The 21760-nt window shown below is 40.8% G+C and overlaps 1 protein-coding gene across 33 annotated transcripts in view; it reads left to right on the top strand.

Moving 5' to 3' along the window:
- The first annotated feature begins 315 nt into the window (after positions 1-315).
- Trpm3 (transient receptor potential cation channel subfamily M member 3) overlaps positions 316-21760 on the top strand; it is a 533889-nt gene continuing 512444 nt past the window's right edge. For 27 of the 33 annotated variants that reach the window (XM_029472394.1, XM_029472404.1, XM_029472405.1 and 24 more), the window contains exon 1: positions 316-867. In XM_029472394.1, the coding sequence (XP_029328254.1) occupies positions 691-867 (177 nt within the window). In that variant the 5' untranslated portion in view covers positions 316-690. The remainder of the gene's footprint in view (positions 868-21760) is intronic. The other 6 variants (XM_029472414.1, XM_029472412.1, XM_029472413.1 and 3 more) reach the window with 3 other exon arrangements.

Here is a 21760-nt window from a genome sequence, read left to right on the forward strand (position 1 = left end):
GAGTTTGACTAAGCCTCTGACCATCTATCATCTACACGGGGCTTGCTTGTATCAGGGTGCAGACTGTCAATCATAGTTAATAAAAGACTTCAGAACACAGCAGGGATCTCCTTTTACTATAGATCCATTTTACGATGGCTCTCAATTTATTATGTCACACAAATCAAAAAGGAAGCATTTATCTTATCATTCAGAGGCATCCCTTCTCGCTCCCGATGTCCTAGCCCCTCCCCCTGCGCCAGTTTCCAGCCCCTCAAAGATGCTTTGTGCAAAAAAGTATAAGTTCTCCTTCTGGGTTCATTTTTGTTCCTTTTTGCTCTCCTCCTGGCTCCCCCCCAAAACAAGAGAGCAAAGCAAATGGCCCGGGTTCCCCCCCAATGCCTGACCTGTGTTTGCAGGAGGAGAGCAGGAGAGGGAGCGCGCATTCTGGAGCAGGCTCCTCTGACTCCGACCACAGGCTGTTTTGTGCAGGCTGTCCCTCTCCTTCGAAATCAAGCATCCCCTCCCCGAAGCAGCAGGCAGCGTGCCTCCATTCGGCCACATTTGGTATGCATGAGCACGGCTGCAGGGAGAGGGGAGGTGGCTTTCTTAAGAAGGTTCAGGGGCTCAGGAAACGCCACTTGACTAGACTCCCAAGTTCCAGGAAGCCTCTGCCCTAATGGAATTTGCAGGTGTGGAGATGACCATGGGATGCCAGGGCCGTGGGGGACCGTTTATTTTCTAGGCACTGCCCAGATTTGCAGTTTCTTGTCTTCCCGGTGGAATTTGGAAGGGGTCATGAATCAGACTGATGCTTCTCGACCCCTAAATTGGACCATCCGGAAGCTATGCCACGCAGCCTTTCTCCCATCTGTCAGACTTCTCAAGGTACTGTAACTTGCTGCTTTGAATGGCTCTTACTCTGCTTTTCAGGTCGCAATGCCCAACTTCGCACTTGGGCTGGGACGCCAGTTCTGGGGCGTGAGAATGCATGCAGTTCTGGCTGTATTACCCATGGCTAGAGAGAGTTCCCAACACCCCTACCCCACCCCCACCCCCACGCAGCCTGGAGGATAGCCTGAGCCACACTAGGGAATTAGATACGGTCTCAGGGATGGGGCTACCTGTGCGCATCCCCACCTTTCTTAACCATTAGCCCGCCAAACAATGGATTCTCTTATTTGGGAGGATGAGAATAATAGTGGGCATGAAATCAATCGCTTCCTCTTCTGCATTTGGCTCCAGAGCTCATTTTCTTTCCCTGGGGAAGCCCTTCGACCCACTTTCCCTTAAATGGAACCTGAGAGAACAAAGGATTCTCCTCCTTATTTTAAAAGCTCCCTGGCTAGGTGGTCAGTCAGGTAGAGACAAAGGAAGAATGGATCTTATCCCATAGTGACTTTTTAAAGGCACGGTCATTTCTATCTCTTGGTCACTGGACTGGAGTCATTGTGGGAAAAGTATTGTTTCGCATCCGTGGAAGGAAGCCGTATCTAGCTCTGAGTTACACAAAAGATTCCTACTACACCTGAGCTGCAGTTGCTAGTTGTGTCCACAGTGCTCCTGTTTCTGGAAGCAAATGTATTAAAGATGCTGAAAAAGTCCTCACAACTCCTTGGGAATCTACCTTCATCCTCTGCCTGACAGGGAAGGACACAAAGTGCGAAGGGGTGGAGGAGAAATATTGCTTAGAAAAGAAAACGTGCTAACCCTTGCGGGTGGGGGTGGGAGTGCATAGTGGAATGTTCCACATTAAAGTTTGCCAGGCAAGGCAAGCCCTTAATTCTCCTTTTTCTATTATATATGATCTTCTGATTTAATTAGAAGTGACCATAGAGGGACCAGGCTGCAACAGAGGAATGATGGATTAGCCCTGAATAAATCACTCATTTTTATTTTTATTTTATTTTTATTTTTTATTTTTTGGGAGGTGGTATTCTGGTTAGGTTTGATGTGGACAGATAATTCTAAATAGCTAAGTGGTGCCTCGTTACCAAATATGACCCACTGTCTGAGTTTCCCTGACCCTGTTAAACACAAACTGGTATTAACTTTCACAAAGTGTGCCCCCAAGTGCCCTTCAAACCTCATCTTATGGTTGTCATGGCAATGACTTGCTTCCTAAGGGATATTTGGAAAGGAGAACATTTGAGGGCATAGGGAGTGGTTGAAATTTCTACACTTATGGGTGTTTTTGCTGTATTAGAGCAACATGTGTAATGAAGCATGAAAAAAAATGAGGCCAGAGGATTAACAAATGAATGTGAATTTCCCTCCAGATTTAGTAGTCAATCAAGACTAGGGAAAAGAATGTTTTGGGAAATTCACTATGGCTAAGAAAGTGAAGTTCTGTGAGCCCATGTGTAATGAGAACTACCTTTTCAGTTAATGCTGTTCACTGGCTTGACCCCAAAGTGATGCTTTTTAACTCATCTTAACAGTTATATGTATATATTATTAATGCATTCTCAATGTATTATTAATTAGTGCTCATTTTTAAAATAGAAACTGTTATTAATATACTCTTCACAAAGCCAGGAGAGAAGTTTGTATTTGAGATAGATGACATTTTTAGAAGAACTCTGTCATCCTTTAAAATTGAACACACAAACACACAGACACATACAGAGACACAGACACACACACACAGAGACAGACACACACACACACACANCACACACACACAGACACACACACACACACACACAGAGAGAGAGAGAGAGAGAGAGAGAGAGAGAGAGAGAGAGAGAGAGAGAGAGAGAGAGAGACTATGGCCAGGAGACCAGAGCTTATGTTTTCATCTAACTTCACCCTTCCATTATTCCACTCACTAATGTGGTGCTTGATAACCCTCCGTCTAATAAAGGACATTAGTAAGCCTCCTTTTGCTGATTGCAGGATCTGAAAGAGGGGATGCGTTTTATTAGAGAACTTTCTCTCTAAATGACATCTGTGCATTTGAGAGTGTAGCTACCCCATGAGACTTTAGATAGCAAGCACATTTCAAAATTGTACAAGGAAAATAAACGGATGCCACATCCTTTAAGCACTCTTTAGGCAGAAGTACCAACTTCTTTTGGAAGGCACCTGCGCTCACCACTACACCATCCAGCTGCTTTTGAATATGGGCAAACATGTCATCTACATGAACACAGTGGTGTGTGTTTCCCCCTCTGGGTGATTGGTGCCCCACTTTTGCTCTGTTTAGTACCTATGCATTCTCCCGCTGCTTGTGTCTTCCAAGTGAAAACTGAAAGCTCATGAGTAATAATTTTTATCTCTGGTAAGTGTTCTTCTTGTCTTAGGCTAAACATTAAATATTTAATAATGTTTTTCCTTGCAGTTGATTGCTTACTTTCTACTTTGTCATCTTTTTGACTTAGACTCCACTCTCCCTTCCCTCCCCCCACTATCATCACCATGTTAATTTGATGTATGGCTTATCTGAATATCCAGATGTAAAGAAACCTTTGGCTTAACAAAGCCAATTCTCCCATTCAACAGGTAAATTTTGGTCCTCTTCCAACTGTCTTGAAGTTCTCTGCCCTCTCTGATGCCTGGGGACTTATCAGGAAATGCAGTGCGGGGCATTATGGCCTGATTAGATTTAGCTAAACGCAGATCACTTCCAACAGTCCTGGTTCAAGCTGATTTCTGTTCTTATTCCTCTCCTTGAAAAATGTATTGGGTATTTTTATTTATTTATTTTTGCTAACTTATTTTGGTACTGTATGGATAGTCAGAAATGGCTTCACACACACATACACACACACACATGTCCTGATGGAAATGGGTTTCTATTGAATAAGAGGGAGACAGCAGCCCTAACACATGAATTAAACCCAGCAAGTGTTGGAATGGATGTATTATTCCTTCTGAAAACATTTCATTGTGTTGTTTTGTCCACCCCCAAAACAAATTGTGAACATGCCCACTGACTCTCACTCTGAATTTGGAGCTTCACTTGGAAATAACACTTGGAAATGAATGTCTGGGCTGGATTAGGGTAAGGATGGCCAAAAGGCGGTGCCTTCTTTGAAATGGACGCCTCACAGATGGGACCCTTTCCAGGCGACTTCTGCTCTGCCGGAGCTTGCTTCCTTCTTATGTAGTTCAAGACTTCATCGTACCATTAATCATACACACACACAAGTGAATTTAGTGCCAGTGACAGAATGTTCTTAGCATATTTCATATTCATTATCAGGTCTGTCTCTGCCATTGTTTTATTTAGGAGATTTTATTTTGGTAACTTGTGTTGAGTTTGAAGATTATTTTTAGAGCAAAAGGGTTTTCTTAGAAGTGAAGTTTTGGCAAGCTTTTTGAAGGGAAGGCTTCTGAAAAATGGGTTGCATTGGAGCAAAGGGAAGAGCTATGTAGCCCTCTTTGAATAAAAACATTTATGTCAATTCGTTAATGAAGAGCATATGGTGCGTATAACTCTAAAGAGTTCACTGAAGTTGGTCACTTCACATTGAGGGAGGGTGGGATTTGAGTGACCAATGTCCCAAACAGAATAAAAGGAGGGATCGCTGATTAAGAGCACTTCCTGCTATTTTAGAGGGCCAGAGTTTGGTTCCTAACACTCTTGTTGGGAGGTTTACAACTGCCTCTAACTCTAGACCCAGGGGATCCAACACCCTCTTTTGGCCTCTGTGTGGCCCATATCTATCTATCTATCTATCTATCTATCTATCTATCTATCTATCATCTATCTATAATCTCTCTCTCTCACACACACACACACATACACACACACACAAACACATACACACACACAAAGAGATGGGGGGAGAGAAATGTGGGGGAGCTATATATTTGGTTTTTGAAACAGGGTCTCTCTACGTATCACTACCTGTCCTAGAACTCACTATGTCAACCAGGCTGACCTTAAATTCACAAAGATCCAGCGGCCTTAGTCTCTCTCCCATGTACTGGGATAAAGGGCATGCACCATCACATCTGGCTTTAATTTTTTAAACATATATAATAAATTATATTTGGGAAAGGTAGGCTTCATTGTGTCTAATTTCCATTTCTAGCCAGCTCTGTGACCTCGAGGCTACATAGTCTCTCTGTAACATGGAGTTCCTTTTAAAAATGAAGGGTTTCCGTCTTGAATAGTTCCCATAGTGACTCCCTATGGTGAGGCCCGCATACTCCCTGGGAATGGAAGAACACACAATATCTGGGCTGAAAGGATTGGATATTCTAGTGAAAAGAAAAGAAAAGAAATAATAAATAGTAAGGTTCAAAGCGCATAGAATCTTGTCTACTAAAAAACTGCATTTGACTATTATCCATTATCCCAAAATGGATGAGTTAATGTTTGCAGCGAAATGACTGCCAGATTCACTATTCTACTTTGGCTGTACGATCTAGACCTGGTGAGACACGGTTAAGTGGAAGATGAATTGTGAGATTAGAGACTTGGAGAACCTCGAAGAACCTGGGATAAGACCAAAGTAACAAAAGTAAATTAAATAGGGCTTTGTTGTGTTGATTATTAGTGTCTGAAGGAAGAATCTTTGAGTTTCCATCTTTGGTATCTGATTGGAAGTCCCTAAGAGCAGAGGTCCTGAGAAAGAGGGCAGAGCTACTTTGTGGTCCTCTTGGTGAGCTGGAAAGATGTCACCTGCTGATGCTAATTAGTTAGAGACGAAAGTCAGCAATGTTCTTCTTGGTCTCACTCATTTCATTGACTACAAGTCCCATTGAAGCCACAGTAGCAGAACTTTGAACTAATTGACACACACTTCTAGTAGTGTCATGTCTATGTTACTAGACTATAATATGATGCTAACCAATCATGTTAAACTATGCACCATTTAACCAATTAGTGTCCCTCCTTGAAGCACAGTCTTTTGGACTCTATACTTGTTTTATTTTGCTTTCCTTTCTGATTTTTACACATTGAAGCTAATGAATGTTACCTGAGTAGCAAAGGACATTACTTGGTAGAAAAGTGAGCTATGATATCAGGACTGATGTTTTATGCTCTGGGCTTCCTTATAAAGCTGTGCCACGCTCATCAGTCTGTTCCCAGAGCAAATGTTGCTGAACACAGAGAGATTTGTAGTCCATCGTTGCAAATGGTGGTCCTTCCAGAAAAACACTGCTCCTTAGTGCTTTCAAGTTCTCAACAACCAATTCTATGGGGACTCATTCCAACCTTTATTTTTATTTGTTTGTTTGTTTGTTTTTATTTTTTTAATTAGGTATTTTCTTCATTTACATTTCAAATGCTATCCCAAAAGTCCCTCATACCCTCCCCCCCACTCCTCTACCCACCCACTCCCACTTCTTGGCCCTGGCATTCCCCTGTACTGAGGCATATAAAGTTTGCAAGACCAAGGGGCCTCTCTTCCCAATGATGGCTGACTAGGCCATCTTTTGATACATATGCAGCTAGAGACACAGCCTCCAAACGCTGACACCATTGCATACACAAGCAAGATTTTGCTGAAAGGACCCTGATATAGCTGTCTCTTGTGAGGCTATGCCAGGGCCTGGCAAACACAGAAGTGGATGCTCACAGTCAGCTATTGGATGGATTACCGGGCCCCCAATGGAGGAGCTAGAGAAAGTACCCAAGGAGCTATAAAGGGATCTGCAACCCTATAGGTGGGACAACAATATTTGTTTGTTTTTTAAGAAGCCTCATAATCTCATGCAAAGATTACAGCCAAAAACAACCACACCCACCTTTCAATTTGTATTTTAAGTGGCTGACCTCCAAAGGTCTTCCAATTCCATATAAGATTCAGGATTTTCTTTGAGAGGTAGAAAAAAAGCAAACTGCAGATTTTTGCTTAATGAGGGCTGGCCACAAATGAACCTTAGTTGTGAGCAACAGTTAACTTCAAGACATTAATTAAAACGCCCCCCTTCCCTACCCATTCTATCTATACATGATGAAATTATGAGGATGTGGGCTCAGGGAGTTTGCTGTGGATAAGGAATAATTGATTTTTAGGAAAATAAGGTGTGTTGTTAAATAGAATTTTAATGCTGCATATAAAGAGAACTTTGTCTTTCCATCTCATAGAATATCATCTTCCAAATCCTTTAAGAAAGGGTGAGGAAAAAATGATAAAAGCAGGAGAAAGTGGACAGGCTGAAATCTCCAAGGACTGTCAGATGCACTTCAGATTGTGGCTTCCACTCATGGTGCACCCTATATTATGTGACTTGGCTTTTTTGTGAACTGTTCCCAGACAGCCTGAGGGGAACGTTCTTATTGTTCTGGAAAGTTCTGTCTCCTCTATTGTGGACAGAAGAATGAAACTGTGTGGTAGTGGGGATGAGGAAGGAAATGGTTGGGATGTCCAAGTCCAGGGCCACCTCACTTAAGAAAGCATGGGGTCACAGCAGTGCTCCTGCCAAACTCTGTCTCTGCCTTTTGTGGTGACTTCCTGCAGTGTGGCTTCCAGGCCTACCCTCTCCTGGCAGCTAGTATAACCTCAGGTGGCCCCAGAACTCTAGAGAGTTAGATTACACCTTTCCTTTCCACTATCTGACACAAATAATTCTATTAATCCAAAGTATTCAATAAGTGTATATTGAATAATCAGGAAAAAAGAATCAATGGTTAAAAAAAAAAAACATAAAATCTTAAGACTAACCATAATCTGGAGAGCCTCCGAAGAGAGCAGGTTTTCTAGTCTCAAAGTAATTGATTCAGGAGGTAGGCAAAGCTCCAGAGCTTGCAGTTTTCCCAGCTCTGGGCCCAGGAATCTGCATTTTATCCAGCTCTCGAAGTAAGCCAGTCGCTGCTGTTGCCCACAGTTCTTATAAGAAAGGACCCCACATTGAGGGAAACAAAGCTTGGGGGAGCTTAATTCAGTGGCCCAGCTTTTGTTGGCATCTGGGCTAAGCAGATTTTGTGTTAGTCAACAGTGGAAGCAAAGGGTTTGAAGTAAACAGTTCACAGGTTTTCAAAATTTAATCACAAAAGATCATGTACAGAAAGAAATAAATTGAGTTCAGCCGCCCTGCTCTGGGTTGTAGATAATGTAGCATTGTAATCTGAAGAGATGTTTGTCCTCATTCCTTTAATTTTCTGCTTATTTTATGATCATTTCTCAGTTTTTCTTTTGTATGGCTAGGACATGTGATAAAAGTTCACATTTTATGTCTTCTTGAATTTATTTGAGATACGGTTATGAGCAGAGCCCCCAAAGACAGTCTTAATAATTAAGATTCTGTTACATTCCCATAAAATTTGAGGATTGCAACAAACATTCTGCATGCCCTTTAGATCGAAAGGGTATTGGATAACACCCCTGAAGGGACTCCATAACTGACACCCACAGTGCAAAAGACACCAGCGTCCTACCAGGTCCACACCATAATCACCAAAGCATCTAGTGACTCTAGACTAGCATCAGAAAGAAGACAACACTCAGTGCTTCTGTCTGAAAGAAAAAACATATTCACATTTAAAATTAAACCCATACATGTGATTTTTCAGTGGTACCTTGTATTAAATAGTATATAATATTATGTATGGAAGAGTAGAACTAAGCAAGACTGTACTTTTTTTTTTTTTTTTTTTTTTTAACTGAGCACATGATTGGACTTTGGTCATTTTGAAGGGGACCTTTATATTTTGTAACACAGAAATTTTGTAATTAAGAGCATTTGAGAATTCTGTTCTATTCTGATCAATAGATTCTGGATGGGTTAAGATAGTGAGAAAGGACAGAAAGGGAAAGGGATAAAGTAGGTCAGACAGGAGAAAGCAGGGAAGTAGGAGGAGAATAGGAAGGAGAGAGAGAAAGAGGGAGGAGGCGGCTATTCATCCAATACAATGAGTTCTTGAAGGGGTATTTCTCAATGAAGTCCAAGACTGTCTGCCATAGACCCAGTTCTGAATGTTCTACCCAAGTTACAATACTGGGAGGACCTTGAGAATCTGTATTTCACCTGTAATTTTATGCATAATAAAATTAGAAACTCTTCCTTTTAAAGTGTGGCACGTCAATGAAGAGACTTTGACTCGTTAAATTACACCTCTGGCAGGAGTGCTTCTCAGTATCTGATTTAACCACTAAAACTTGAGTGTGTACCATCTTTCTATAATTCTATGTCTACGTCTACACATCTATCTTATCTTTCCCCCACACTTTGTAATTTCTTATGCTCACAGAGTCCCAAGGACTATTACACTAGTTTCTTATGGGATCATGCAGGAAAACGAATACATTCTGGAGAGGTTAGTAGTATCCTGGGCTAGACGAGATGACAGTATCACATTCTTCCTTACTTACGATACTATGAACTTTCATGGGGCATGACAGAGACACCTTAAATAAAAGAACCCTAGTCTGATTCTGCCTGTCCCTGTGGCCCTTGCTGAACTAGATAAGTTCCTCCCAAGTCTTCTATTCCTTGGACTTCCTTCTGTTTGCAAGAGTCACTTATTCATCACATCATCCAACTAGAAAACCTAGGTTGTTGCCTTTTTGCCTTACTTCGCTTTATCCTTATATAATCTGACAATTAGTCCTGCCAGATTTTCTCCTGTCTCTGATCCGCCCCCTTCTGTCTATTCCTAGTTCCCAAATTTGGCCTCTCTTGTTTCTTGGGCCCAAAATACTATAACTGTCTCCAGTCTTATCCACCTGAAATCATTCCGTCCCCCCCCCCCAGAATGGTTCATTTAAGATACAAGGGAGCTGAGGCTGGGGTGTTCCTGTATCTGATGTTCTTCCATGGTTCTCTGTGTTCTCTCAAATACAATCTGAATTTCTTGACCCAATAAGTAAGGTCTCCCATGATCTGGCCACTGATACTTCTCTGACTTCATATGTCACTCTGATTCTGGAAATCTTTATACTTGGTCTTTTTGCACAAGTGACTTCCATACCTGGAAAGTCTCACCAATTTCTCCTCACCAATTCCTGTCCATTATTAAATGCTCAACTCAGTTGAGCAGCATGTGTCCAGAAGAGGAGGATCTCCTGAGAAGCAAGTTGGGGCTCTCCTCTTTTGCATGTTAATAAAATCAATTACTGTTCCCTCTCCCCACTCAATCCCAGTCTTGAAGATCTTCTCAAAGTCAGGATTCCCATTTCATTCCGTTTGGTATAAGGGGAATTTGGTAGAGAAGCAGAGACACAGTAGGTGTGAAATGAGCTGTACTTGAGCAGGTTACAGTCGATGGAAGTGAAATCATGTGCTGGGTTCAGGCATGAGATGTTGCTACTTAGAAAATGAAATGTCAGTACAGTCCCCTGGCAGTTTTCGACAATTAGAGAATCTTGAGGTTATTTACTTCATGTGTTGCTTACACTGGAAGATTAAATAATTGAGCGAATAACCAGTCCAGTACTTAAAGCAGTCCAGCACCTAGTAAAAGCACGGCAAAGTGGCCGTGAACTCAAAAAGACACTAAGTCATTCAGATCAGGTACCTGTTTTAAGAATATTTACTGAAAGAAAAGTGAGAAATGAAATTACATCGTTTATTGATTGTGTTAGAGTGGATACAGTCCTTCATTTAGTGAGCTAATAGAATTTATTTCCTTTAATAATGTTCTTGCCTGGGCCATGCTGTAAACTAAAGAAAGTAATATTAGAAGGAGAACACTGTTAATCCTGTTGTGACCTCTCCTGATTTACCTTTAACTGGGTGTCTGGCAAATATCTAGAGATAATGGCATAGGCAATGTCCTACCGAAATATGAGTGCTTTAATGTACATGCGATTTGAGAGTTGCTTTTCTGACACATTGGACAATTTTACTACATTATTTACTGTATATTAATGTCAAGTAGAAATCTTAGTGTATCAAGATCCCATAAAGAAAAAAACATCGATGAAAATAACTACCTGGTGGAAGAGATTAAAATTCTTAAAAAATAATTCCACTGTTGGTGGTTAAATTCAAGAGCACATGTGACTAGATAAAAGATATGTAACTATCTGTGGGATTATCTCTGTCTTCTTGCCAGATGAGAGTGTTGGCAAAAGGTGAGTCATCAGATAACAATTGTTGGCCCTACAGTGGCTTGAAAGCTGGCTTGACCGTGTTGGATCCGGCAGTTACATTTGCACAGGTGTGGAATGCTTTGGATACTTCCTTTCAGTCTCAGTACAACTGATGTCCTGAACTTTCAGAGCAGTATCTTTGGCTTCCACGTACTGTATACAAAGCAGAGCCTTAATTGTTCCAGTCAAAACTGGCTCTACACATTGACTAGTTGGAAGTGAAACATCATCCGAAGTTGACAACAGCTTCTCTGAATGTTCCATTCTGAAGACAGGCATTTTAAGTCTTGCTTGAGTCATTTGCTTTTTCTAGACTCTGACGAGATCATTCCTAGACTTGGGAAGGGGATGTTGGGTGTACTTTCCTGTTTTCCAGGAGTCTGAAGTTCACCTTACATTGGGAGAATTAGCTGGTACTATTCACTAAAGATAGAAAGACTAAAATTATTTCCTATGTTATTGTAAATGTGATCAGTTTCTGTGAAAGTAAACATTCCATAGTCTTGCTTTGCAAATTAAAAACAGTAATGTGTCAGTTTGATTGATGCATCAAGTAAAATACTTAATTGTATCATCATTTTGTTCTATAATAACATCAACTTAGAACTATTAAAAGAAAATGCAACACAAAAGTTCATTTCAATGAATATGTAAAGACATTCTACTTCAACACGATTTTTTTTTCATGGCATTAACTCATGTGAGCAAGGGTAGGAAATTAATTAGGGATTTATATAAGAGGCTATATAATTTAACATAAAGATTGCCATAACTAGAGCTAAGTTTCGGTCATTGACTTCGGCATGATCAAATGGACAGTAAACTGCACTAAACTGCCTTGGAGAAGTCAATTAGAACTCGAGTAGAGTTGTCAAGAACATTTACTTTTGGTGTCTTCGTTGTCTTGTGTATAATAACAGAGGTTTGGGTTGGCTAAGGACCAGTCAAAACTGTTACTATAAAAAGCCGGATCATCAATATTTCAGGCTTTGTGGGTCAGATAGTCTCTGTTTTAACTGCTTTGTAGGCGACCCACTCTGTATTGTGACAAGCAACGCTATTTTACTGGGGCTCAGTAGCAGTAATAAGACGGAGTATAACAGATGAGGGCAGTTGTGTCCCAGTTAAGCATTCATGAGCACCAAAATTTAAATTTCATTCAATTTCAAATGCCACCCAATACTACTCTTATTCTCATTATTTGTAATAACTTTAACTGCAAAGTAAAGTGCTTTTAGCTTACCATGGGTAACAGAAGGTAAAAGGGACAAAGTCTAAAGGAAATAGTTTGTTATCCATGACATAAGGTCACTTCCTGCCTAACATTTTTTTAATTGGATGTTTTGTTTTTTATTTAATTTTTATACAATATATTTTGATTTGGACTCCCCATGCACTTCCCAGACCTTCCTACCTTCCTATCCAACCTCATGTTCTCCTTTTCAAAAGAAATTAAAACAAAAAACTAATAAGACAAAAAAATGGCAAAATGAAACTAAAAGCCCCCCATCCCACATTCCACATCCCAGCCCTCCACACACAGTCTTGAAGTTTGTTTTGTGGTAGCCAACTACTGGGCATAGTGTCTGCCTGGGGTATGGTTAGTACCCGGTGACACTCCCGGTGCAGAAGCCCGATTTTCCCCTTTCCCAAGATGTATCACTTGCAAATAGCTCCTTGGCTAGGGGTGAGACCTTGTATCTACTTCCCTTTACACAGGGACCCATGATGGACAATGTGTAGAAAGTGACTGCAGGGATCTAAACAGAAGGAGAATCAGAAAGATGACAAAAGACGGGAGTGATAGATCACTCCAAAGAAACAGTGTCTTCTACAAACAGCAGGACTGGTGCACATCCGAACTCACAGAGCCTGTGACAGCATGCACAGGGCCTGCACAGGTTCAAGCCAAACAAAGACCCTGCTCTAACGTGTTTTGATTATAGAAGGGTGAAGGATTATAATAGCACATGCCACCTTCTTAAGGACGCTGAGACAAAGCCACTTGTCCACTGTTTAACTGGGATCAGTAGGTTATCTTATGATGGACAAATACTTGTCTTTTCTCTTTAAAATATATACCCTCACTTCTTCCATCATTCAGAGATTATATTGAAGTGTCCACGGACTGAAAGTGAAATATTAACATTTTAACATTTGGAAAGTCCTTTCCAGCTTGCAGGGTATTTTGTTCTATAGAAGGTGAGATGTACTTTGCAGCGTGGTCTTCTGAACAACTATAGTAAGTTCATTCACTCCCCGTTTTAGGTGAAAATGTCGAGTTAGATAAGCCTCATGCTAGTGGGTTTTTCTGATTCCCTATCATCTTCTACATCTTACCTCTGTCTCTTCTGATTCTCTTCCTTCCTCGAAGATCTAGCTAGCCTACAAAAGTTCTCTCATAAGCCTATAAAGGAAACACAGAAATTATTTGGATACTCCCCCCCCCATGTGTATGTATGTATGTATTCACTTTACATCCCAATTAAAGTCCCCCTCACCTCTCAGTTCCCCCTCACTTAGTCCCTTTGCCCATCCCCCTCCCCATCTGCTCTGAGAAGATGGAGCCCCCCCCCCCCGAATATCAATACCAGCCCACCCTAGCAAAACAGGTCTTTGCAAGACTAGGCACATCCTTTCCCACTGAGGCGAGACCTGGCAGCCCAGTTAGGGGATCAGGATCTATAGTCAGGCAACAGAATCCGGGACAGCCCCTGCTCCAGTTGTTGTGGGACCTGCAGGAAGAACAAGCTGCACTTCTGTACTATACATATATGCATACATACATAATACATACATACATACATACATGCACATACGCATACATACATGTGGGGTGAGGCTAGGTCCAGACCATGTATGCTCTTTAGTTGATGGCTCAGTCTCTGGGAGCCTCCAAGGGTCTGGATTAGTTGATACTGTTGGTCTTCCTGTGGAAAAACTGATGCTCAATTTCCCCCCCAAAACCTTCCACAAGACTCTCCAAACTTCCTCTGTCTAATATTTGGCTATGGATCTCTGAATCTGTTTCAGTCAGCTGCTAAGTGTAGCCTCTCAGAGGACAGCTATGCTAGACTTCTCTCTGCAAGCATAACATAGTATCACTAATAGTATTAGGGATTGGTTCTTGCCCATGGTGGGGGATGGGTGGGGAGAGGGGTGGTGTCTTTTAAAAGCATGGTCTCAAAAGTATCATGGGCAAGACACAAAATTCTGGATCTTCCTTTGTTATAAATTAAATTGGTGAATTGAATAATTATTAAATTAATACCTCTAGTGTTAGTATAGACTATAATTAGTATTCAGTAAATATAAATTATTTCCCTTTGAATCTAATAAAATGGAAATGGTACAATGCACAAATGAACAAAATCAATGATGTCTTTTGAGTAATTTGCAGTTGTGGAATCCATGTGCGGAAGTGTTTTTCACTTTTAGTCTCTGTGTATTTTGTTAGTGTTCCCAGAGAAACATACCCATATGGTAAACACATATATGTAGATGCATGTCTACAGGTATATGTACGTGTTCTGTAAGAGCACATATGCAAAAACAAGGAGAATGTCTCATTGTGAAATATTGCCTCTCAGAGGCTTGGCAAGTCTGAAACCTGCAGGATTTCAAGTCTCAGGAAGCCAGCCAGCTAGAGATTCAGGAGAGGTCAAGCTAGATTTGCTGTGGAGCCAAGAAGAGCTGATGCTGCAGAAGTCAGCAGAGAGAGTCTTCCTTGCTTAGAGGAGGTTGGCCCCTTTTAACATCTGGTCCCTGCCTTGACATTATGGAGCATAATATGTCCTAACCAAAGTGTTATGGTTTCAATGTAAGCCACATCTAAAAGCACTCTCATAGAAATATCTGGAATGTTTGACCAAATCCAAATACCTGGGTGCCATGACCCAGACAGCCTGACATATATCAGCCATCATATAGGTCTTTGTTAATACTCATGCTAGATGTAAATGACAATTTTCTTCTAAACTCAACCTTTAGCATATCCAGTAGTAGAATGGAAGTGCATCCTACCCACAGAAGTTGTAGCCTTCTTTATTCTGGGGCCCCACAGGCTTCCATTTCTGTACTTACCTCTATACTTTTCTTTGGAGCCTAACTTTTTCTCTTCCCCTACTCTCCCCTAACATTTGCCAGGGCACCACGTTCTAAGTGATCTTGAATTTTCATTCCTTCCATCTAGCTTCTCTGTGACGCCTGTGGACTAATCTCACTGTGATCAATATTTCCAGCTGACTTGAAGTTTACCATTCTGAATTTGTATTTTTGAAAAAACAAAATGCACAGCAGCACATTCTTTATAAATCAAGTGATAATAACTGAATGCAAATGAGATTTTGTGACATTTTAATTAATACAGAATTACCATGCAAGAAGTTGTTCTGCATACAATAGATTGTTAATATTTTAGTCAGCATTGACCTGTTTTCACTGGCATTATTCTGAAGGCCCAAAGTTCATACACATTTAATATTCAATGTGCATATTGATTTTGTTTTTGTGTACTAAGTCACACATCAACATGAAAATATATGAAACTGGGTTTATTCCCTCTTTGTTTTTTTTTTCTCTATTCATTTTTGTATTCTTTCCACAATGTTTATTCTACAATAATCACCCGTGTCGTGTCACAAATTGTGCTGTATTAGAAGTTGCAAGGTGAAAACTGCTAATCCTTTGATCAAAAAGAGCTAATGATGGCAGTAGAGGTCAGAGAAGGACATTGTGGATATTTTTGTATTGGGGAGTTAAGATACACACACAAAGCACGGCGAAGAAAGGTAACCAGGCTTTTTTTTTTTAAAGAAAGACAACATCTGGTGGAAAATGGAGGAGTTTGGAAGACTGGGTAGAAAGGACACTGTTGGACAATAGAGTGCCATAAAAGAAAGACAAGAAATATCCAGGGATTTGTCCAGGGCAGGACAGGGACTTGCAAAAAGGGAGCAGACATTTGGAAAGGGTGAGGGCTGTGTAGCAGGGAGGGAGCCCCAGGAGGCTGGGGGTTGTTTCTGAGGAGGGTATGGGGTGTTCATTAGCTGGGCTGTACAGCTCGTACTCACTCAGCAGACTGCCGAGTTTAGGCTGCTCAGTTGAAGTGCAACACTGCCACCTCCTCACCCTCTGCCTCAAAGCTTTGTAGATAGCACCACTTCCCCCAGCTGTGCCAATGCAGGGGCGAACCCAAATTCATTAGTCATTTAATGTGGGAACTGTTCAGCACCAGCAGGATGCTCTTGAGAGGGTTTTCACTGTGGGAGGGATGCTTTGCTGTTCTTTCTTTCTTCTCTTTTCCTTTTTTTTTTCTTCATAATTTATATTTTTGTGCCCCTGGCAAACTCATTTTCCGTATCCAAACAACTTTGCCGAACTGCTGCATGGAGAAGCATCTCATTGTATTTTATGCATTCTAAAGAGCTTTGTCCAGGGTGATAATGGCCTTCAGAGAATTACAGCAAACACGCGTTGTGGCAAGAATACTTTGCTTTGGCTCTGGAAATCTCTGAAATATAAAGCAAAGGGAAGAATGGGCGTGCTTAGTGTTAGTTACTTGGTCACACTAGCAAGGGAAGGGCGCTGACATATGGGTCTTTCCTCAACAAGTGGGCCTATTCCATACTTTGGGGTTCTTGAGTTCTGAACTGATTCTCTGAGGTGGACAACCTCCAACAGCCCATGAATGCATCCTACAAATAACCTAGTGGAGGTAATACTAGAACATCATAAGGAGACCTTCCTGACAAATTGTATAACTTACATTGAGCATTATTAATGAATTTTTTGCCATAACCTCAATAATAGCTACAGTCACTGTGTGGCCATCCTTGCCAAAGCACATTAATTTGCAAATGGTGTCCTCTCCAGTTAAGATTGCCTTCATGATCAGTGCTGAAGGTTCAGGATAGCTACTCTTTCTTGCTGGCTTGTAGAACCTTCCATCTCTCAGGGCCAGCTAAATCTTCTAAATAACAGTGGCTCGACCAGGAGTAGCCTTTGCTATACAAAAGATACCTTACATCTGCCTGACCTTGTGACCAGAAGGCATCACTCCTCTCTTTTACATCCCAGGGCCTGGGATCAGGCAAGTAGGGCTCTCCCCTGTAACACAGAGCCCAAAAGTAGTACACCAAGGAGCAAAGCCCAAATGATTACCAGGCTCTGCCTCACTTCCCCAGGTCACTGAACAGAGCAGACCTAAACCTACTCTTTTGCTCCTCACCACTAGGTTTTTGATTGATTTTTGTTTTCAAGTGACCATGTGTCTCACAGGCACCTCCTCTAGCATTGCAGTCTAGTGAACTGTTTTCCTGAGCCGCTTCTGTGACTGTCCCAGGCCTTCGTATCACAAGGATCTGCTACCCACAGCACTTCTATGGCAGATTTACTTTGGTTTTGTATTAAGTTGAATCATACCAAATGTATTTTGTATCTGGCTTCTTCCACTCCATGTATTTCTGACATTTATTCACTTTGTTTTGTTTATCATTCTCAATGGTATGAGTATACCATATCTGAGGTCTGATATTTTTATAAATGGGCATTTGGATTATTTCTCTTTCTAGGTCCCATAGTGGAAGTTGCTGTGGACATACCTGAGAACATACACACTCATTTGTCTTGTTATCTCTAGGGATGTAATTATGATTATAGGGTATAAATGTTTGACAGGAGTAAAAACAACTGAAGGATTTTTCCACAACAATAATACTGTTTTATACTCTCATATGTGATTGCTGTACTTATATAATCATATGGATGTATTTATCTATCTATCCTGTGCAGTCACATTTCTTGGTGCTTACAACTTGTAGCTCACTAATGGCTAATCTAGTGATCTTCATTCACATATTAATTTTGTAACAACAGCTAGAAAACTTTATGGGTTTGGCCAAAGAAAGGAGAAGAAAGGAAGCAGTTATTGAATTATAGTGACTAAACACCAAGACTCATAATGGGCATCTTATTTAATCTCCAGTAATAAAGTTTTACTGTATCCGTTTTCAGATGGGGAATGTGAGTCTGGGAGAGGTTAAAATGATGTAGGGATAGTAAGAACATTAATTACTTGGCAATGTGGTCAGGAGAAATGCAAGAGGACTTGGGAAGTTTTGAGAATAGCAGCTGTCACTTGAGAAGGTTATTCATGTCTTTTTGCTGTTCTGAAAGGATACTATATTTTTTTTAAAAAACAAAAGGCTATTAGCTGTTTCTCTTAAGGAGAGCCTGAATTTCACACCAAGAAATGTTACGTGTTGTCTGCACCTGAGTGAGTAGGGTAGGCTTACCTATAAAGAGAAACCAAATGAGTCTGAATGTTCTTAGTAGGAAACACACACACACACACACACACACACACACACACACACATTTTGTTGGAGGTAGATTTTTGGGTTCACATTTCAAAAAGAGAGTGTGATAGTTAACCCTACCTGTCTGCTTGATAGATCTCGAATCACCTAGGAAACACACATCCGGAAACTGTTAGGGATGTTTTTAGGATCGTTTAAATGAGATGAGAAGACCCATCCTAAATGTAAGCAAAACCATTCCATGGACCAGGATCTTGGATGAATGGAAATGAGTATGGATGTAGAATACCAATATTCATCTACACTTCCTGAATGTGGGTACCGTATGACCTGCTGACTTCCCCACTATAGACTGTACTGTCAAATTGTGAGTCAAAATAAACCTTACTTGAAGTTACATCCATGGGCATTTTGTTGCAGCAGTGAGAAAAGTAGCCCAGAAAATTAGTGCCAAAGAGTGAGCATGTGATAAATCTGAACATGTGGTTCTTAGGCCTTTGGGATTGGTTTGAAGGGAGAATGTAGAGAGTTTGGGACAAAGGCTAGAGAAGCTTTAGAAATCTCTAAGAGGCACTTAATGGGCCTCTTGACAGGAGCTTCAAAGAGCAGAATATCAAGAAAGAGGAGTGTGGACATGGGAGGCCTGTCTCAGGTCTTCAGAGGAGAGCATGAGACCTCTGCTGAGAAATGCAATAGTTGCTATTCTCATTGTACTCTGGAAGAGAGTGTTGCTGTGTTCTCTGTGTGTCCTGAGAATTTGAGGGAGACTTAATTTAAAACTTACAGACTTACGTACAGCCTAGCATGCAGATGGTAACATGGTTGTTCCTCACTGCTAAGGTTAGACACTAAGTATGACAAATAACGTCAAAAGATTCAAAAACTGTGAACTGTGAAAATTGTGTCAGCCAGGTCAACATTTGAGGACAAGCTAGGTGCAGACTAACTGCCTGGAATTGTTAAAGAAAAATTCCCGCTTTTCTCTGGGACAGTAGAGCAATGCATTGTGGGCGATACTCCCGTAACCAAAGGCTCCAACTTTTCTGTTCTGTTTGCTTAGATGTTTGAAGAAGGGCTTCATTAGGTAACCTTGGCTGACCTGGAACTCACTATGTAGACCAGGCTAGCCTCCAATTTACAGAAATTCATCTTCCTCTGTTCCTCTAGCCCTGGGATTAAAAGCTTGCTTAGCATACCCTACTTAAAGGCTTCAACTTTTGCAAATGCAAATTTATTTGAAACCAGAGACTCCAAATTTAGAATCTCACCACAGGAATTCCTCCCTTTAAAAAAAATTAATATCTAGAAAAGTGTTTCTTCAGGTTCAACCTAGAAGGCACAGGAGACCATTACAATTGTGAGTCAAGGAATCCAGGCAACAGCTCAAGCTGGTAGCAGAATTTGACATCGTTATCCCTGTGGCACTGGCCTTGTGGGCATGAAAGACCGTACTCCAACCACTGGGGCTTTCCTACCACGATCTGTGAGGAGGTAGAAAGTGAACCTGCTCTTCTTCCATTGCTCACTTGGCTTTCTACAGGTTTCTTGTCACAACAACAAGAAAAATAATGCAGAAAGTATAGTCTGTCATTAATGAATTGTCAGAGTCACACCGAGCACTGACCTTATAAGGTCTATCCTGTGCATGCCGTGCTATGCTGTATACTAGAAATAAATAGCTGTAAAGTCATTGTGGTTGGCTTCATCTTTGGGAACACACTGTATGTCCTAATCCTCATCACGTGTACTGCCTTAGTCTGTCATGCTTAGGCCACCAGAGTGATTCTGAACACTTCTTGTGCCCTTTTCTTCCTCTGTATTTGTCTCAGATCACTGTACTTTGAAGGATTTTGTGTACGGGCCAGGGTTTTGTTTTAAAGCCTACTATAAACAAATTGCAAATATCACCAATCTCTCTGTCAGTATTTGATCATTGTCCTCTCAGCACTGACTTCTGAAGTCTCGGAGCTTATTTGACAGGCTTCTTAAGCGGAGAGCTGTGTTCTGGCCTTGGCTAAGTTGAAAGTCTGATTTTCCCAAGATGCTGAGCTAAGGGAAGAGAAGTCTCCATCACTTTGTTCTACAATTTCTATTTTACCTTTTATTTTGTTCATTTTTAATAGCGTTCATTTTTTAAAAAGAAATATATTAGGGGCATCTACTTTGGTTAAAATCAGGAGTCTGTGAAGAAAAACAATAGTATTTAAGAGGACTCAACTGGAATTTAGAGGTGAGTGTTTAAAAGTAACCACAGCTGTTATCCATTTTAATCAGGTTCATCTTATACCAAAAAGGATTTGAGGTGATATTTTTACTTAAGACTAAAAATCAACTCTCTTATTAAGCTTTTAAAACTGTGCTTATAAATTCTTTTACATATAAATGCTAGAAGGAAGGAAATTTGTGATGACATCCCTCATATATGAAATGGGAAAATATGTGGCTCTCAAGCTACGTTTTATAAAAGCATGCTCAGATCAGCTACCCAGCCTCCCTGTACACTCTACATCATCTCAGGGTTACTCAGAATGCTTGATGTAGGGTAAGGGCTGTGTGAAAAGTTGCCATATCTCATCGTCTATAGATTCGCTACAAGAAAAGAAATCCATATTAAATCAGGAAAGACCCAGTTACTTTTCCTGAATATTTCAAGCCCCGGGGAGTGGAATCCACAGATGAGGAGTTATAAACATAAGTCAATTGCGCTGGTTTATCAGGCAAGAGCAACACACATGCCAGTGTCAAAACTAGAATCTTAGTCATTCAATAAATACTTCCAAGCATCTCCTATGGTCTAAAACCCATGCTACCCATTAGTAAAATAATGATGAAAAACCAGAATGATCTCTAATATGTAGGATTTGAACACTAATGGTACAAATAACATAAATAATCATACAGTTTCTAATAAAAATAATAGAAAGCATACCAAGATACCAGATGCTGGAACACAAAAGAGTGTGAAACAACCAATTTTCCTTGAGAAAAAAAAATCCCATTAAGGAATTACAAATCTTCTTAATTTTGTTTTTCAGAAGACTTTTACTATGCAGACCAGTCTGGCCTCAAACTCCTTTTCTTCTTGCTTTAGATTCCCAAATTGTGGGATTATAGGTATGTGCCATCATACCGACTCTGGTTTTTTTCTACATTTGTGAACATTTAAGGCAATGGCACACACAGTCTAAGTTAGCACTATATCAAGATATACCCCCAGGCCAAATCTATACAAATATTAAGAGATGGGGGAAAGCCATTCTTGGTAGAGAACAAAGTTTTGAGCGGAGGTACTGTGGTGTGAATGGGTGGTCCACTGGGTGGCTTTCAGATCTTCTTGTAGATGAAGAGGTCAACAGAATAGGGAAATAAACATCATCGTGGCTGGGAAGGAAGAAGGGAAGGGCTTGGTGTACATTGCTCAGTGGTTTGGATTTTGTATTTTTCAAACATTCTGAAGTGTTCTTTGGG

The sequence above is a fragment of the Mus caroli genome, chromosome 19 (genome assembly GCF_900094665.2).
Source record: "Mus caroli chromosome 19, CAROLI_EIJ_v1.1, whole genome shotgun sequence".
NCBI lineage: Eukaryota > Metazoa > Chordata > Mammalia > Rodentia > Muridae > Mus > Mus caroli.